We start from the raw sequence: 3306 nt of genomic DNA on the forward strand, positions 1-3306 counted from the left end.
ACTTGGCTGAAGTGCTAGAACTGAAAGACATTTCTTATGATGAGAAGAACTCCAAGCTGACCTCTTCTCTGATCATTGCGTTGGTCTCCGCGTCCACTTTCTTTCTTACTTTCATTATCATTATCCTGGGTGTGAGATTTTGTCGGAGGAGAAAGCCCAGACTGTTGTTTGATGGAGCAGTAGCCATCCCAGGAGCTTATCTTCCTCCTAATTACGCAGATGTTGACGGCACAGGAACTTTACGCAGCACCTACAATTATGATGCCTACCTGACAACAGGATCTAGAACCAGTGACTTTAAATTTGTATCATCTTACAATGACAACACGCTGCCTGCTGACCAGACCCTGAAGAAAAGTCCAACAGATTTTGCTGATGTGTTTGGAGTCTGTGATGATTCCCCAGAGGTATGAATCTATAGATCTTTTTGTATTTAGTCACAACTCATTTTATTTCATGAAACTCATTTTGTATTTATTATAAATGATTTTTACCATGTTTATGTACATGAAGGTATTTCAGAGCCCACATCATTTTCTTAATGTTTACATACAAAGTATATTTGACAAGTTCTTGGTCATGATTGAGTTTAATATTGATATTTGGATGTTACTTCTGAACATCCTTTTTTTAGGTTTTAAGGTGGTTTCTTCTTCTTTGCTAGCTGTGATTTTGCACTCAAGTCTTGCCCTTTTATTGCATTCTGATTTTCCAGTTTTATTCTTATGCTATTTTTCATGATTGGTTCCACTGCTTGTCTTTCTTTGGCTCCTTTCTTTCTCTGTCCTTGGTACTGAAATTCACCTTAGAAAGAGTTTTGCATTGGAGTGGTTTAAAGAAGTTTGTTTTGAGGGCAATATTTGTTTTATACTAATTAGCTTTATTGGATCATTAATGCATATGTTATTTCCCGTATATTTGTATCTTCAAAATAATTCTAAGCTACTTTTTTCTTAAATAATTTCATTATTATTATTATTCATTTATTTTTCAGTTTCTGTTCACCTTTAACGTACCCTCCTCTCCTACGTCTCCAATTCTTTTTGCATTTGCTTTTGGCGTACTTGGCATTTTGCAACAATCTGAATACCATATTGATTGTAATTTTGCTTTTTTTATATAAGTATTTGTGGATTTTTGTCACACATTTCAGTTTTTAATGGGAAATTTTGAGTTTTGCTTCAGGTCTTTGAATATTAATCTTATCTTTAGAAAGTCAACAATGATATAGCAGATTTCATCATTCATATTCTACAGAAATCATAATTGTGCTCACAGACAACTACTTTAATAAATTTCTAAAACTTTTAAATCCTGGAAAATATTGTCTAAAAAATCATAATGTTGTAGAGCAGCCAGAAAATCAGCTACAGAATATTTTTATTTATTGACTTTTAGATGAGGCGGCTAAAGTTGGTTTGTTGCTCTAACTTTTGGTTCTTGTCCTGTCTTCTTGCTGTGTCAGGGATTAACAGGTTGCTGTTGCATATCGTGAAGAATGGATTGTGTTTTTTTCTGTAGTCTGGCTGATGTCCATTTTGTATGAGTCAATTTTCTCAGAGTTCATCAAACTCACACATATGTCTCTCTGGTTGTTGTGCATATATCTGTAAATACTGCCAGAAAATGTAAGACTGGAACCATCACTTACAAAGATCCCTCACTGTGAATTTCATGTTTTTCTGATTATTATTATGGTAACCCAATCTCAGCCTCATGTCTCATGTTATGGCTTGCTATTTTTTCGAAGCATTGCTTTTGATGATTGTAGTGTTATTTTTACTCATGAAGTTCTTAATATGTGAGCGAGTTATGTTTTCTGTCAGTGAACAATTCATTTGTATATGGCTTATAATTCATTCATGTTATAAGCCAATGTACATATAATGCATTCATATATACATATTGTGAGCCAATATGGAAAAGTTCTATTACTCTACTTTTTAGAAAATTGTGGTACAGCTTCTTAAAAATTAACATTTTATATTACGAGGTTCATATGGACAAGCCTTTATTCATCAGGCATGTCTTCCTTAACGCAATCCAGTTTGTGTTTAACTGGAAGAGACGCATCTAAAAAAAATAAATAAATAAATAAATAAAAGCTAACATTTGTAAGTTTTATACCCTACAGACTTCAGTGAGTTACATGATAATAACTGTTAAGAAATATATAAAGCTGGCTTTTCTTTACATGGATTTCTTTACTTTTTTAATATTTAGTATTTTACTTGGTAAACATGCACATTTTTATTATTCCTCATTTATGAACTGGTTAACTGAAAACAACATACAAAGCATTTTGAGTTACATGCAATATCTGTTTAAAATCTCAGAAAATACTGGCCTTCTTTTGCAGTATGATTTGCCTATATTTACTGGATAATTTGTTGGGTTTTATGTTATAATAATACAGTATTTTGCTGGTGCTATTTTATGAATATGGTAAATACAGATCTACCATCCTGCATGAATTATATGGTAATATGTCCGTTTTAACTCTAGAAAAAAAAAAGAAAGTTTACTTTGCAGTACAGTTTCCCTTCACTAACTGGGTAACAAGTTGAATTTACTTTGTAATTATGCTGTACTTTACTGTTACTAGTTTTATGAACAGGTTAAACATACCTGTAAAATCCTTCATGATTTATATTGTAACACTTGTTTAAAATATCAGACGTTAAAGCTTTATTCACGTGCAGAGTAAAGGGATATGTAAATACATTGGGATTTAAGACTAAGCTTAATAAATTTGTCATGTTTATTAAAAGGAAAGTTGTTTAAAGTTTGAAAACAAAGCCATTTTGTCAGTTCGATTTTTTTCTGCATTGTTTAAAGGCAATAATGTTGTTCCACTGAGCTCAAGATGTCGCCATATACCAGCCTAAAATAACATCATCCCTCCTTCCTTTGTTAACTTCCCGGATTTAAGCCTTAGAGCTGTTCTGCATGAAAGAGCAGACGTGATGAACTGACGCATTTCGTCGATTCATGTCATCCAGTCATATATAAGGAAATACTACATAAACTCATTCAGAACTAACATTTGAAAGCGGGTTTAACAATGGTAATCTTTCCGTGGCTGATTAGTTTCTCTTCTTTTCTTCTGCACGTCGCGCATGGAGAACAGAGTTATTCCGTACCAGAGGAGATGAAACGAGGATCAATTATTGGAAATATCGCAAAGGATCTCGGGCTGCAGACAGGTGCGCTGTCCACCAGAAGAGCCCGCATTGACACCGAGGAGAGCGATAAACGTTACTGTGACATCAACGTGAGAAACGGAGCGCTGATTGTGGCGGAGAG

General features: G+C 33.9%; 1 protein-coding gene across 1 annotated transcript in view; it reads left to right on the top strand.

The window, feature by feature from the left end:
• Positions 1–3306, top strand: part of LOC103147518 (protocadherin beta-10-like) — a 21537-nt gene that overhangs the window by 2127 nt on the left and 16104 nt on the right. Inside the window, exon 2 of the mRNA XM_016678427.1 lies at positions 3203–3274. Coding sequence (XP_016533913.1) covers positions 3203–3274 — 72 coding nt within the window. The remainder of the gene's footprint in view (positions 1–3202; positions 3275–3306) is intronic.

Source organism: Poecilia formosa, unplaced genomic scaffold (assembly GCF_000485575.1).
Source record: "Poecilia formosa unplaced genomic scaffold, Poecilia_formosa-5.1.2 Scaffold183, whole genome shotgun sequence".
Taxonomy (NCBI): Eukaryota; Metazoa; Chordata; class Actinopteri; order Cyprinodontiformes; family Poeciliidae; genus Poecilia; species Poecilia formosa.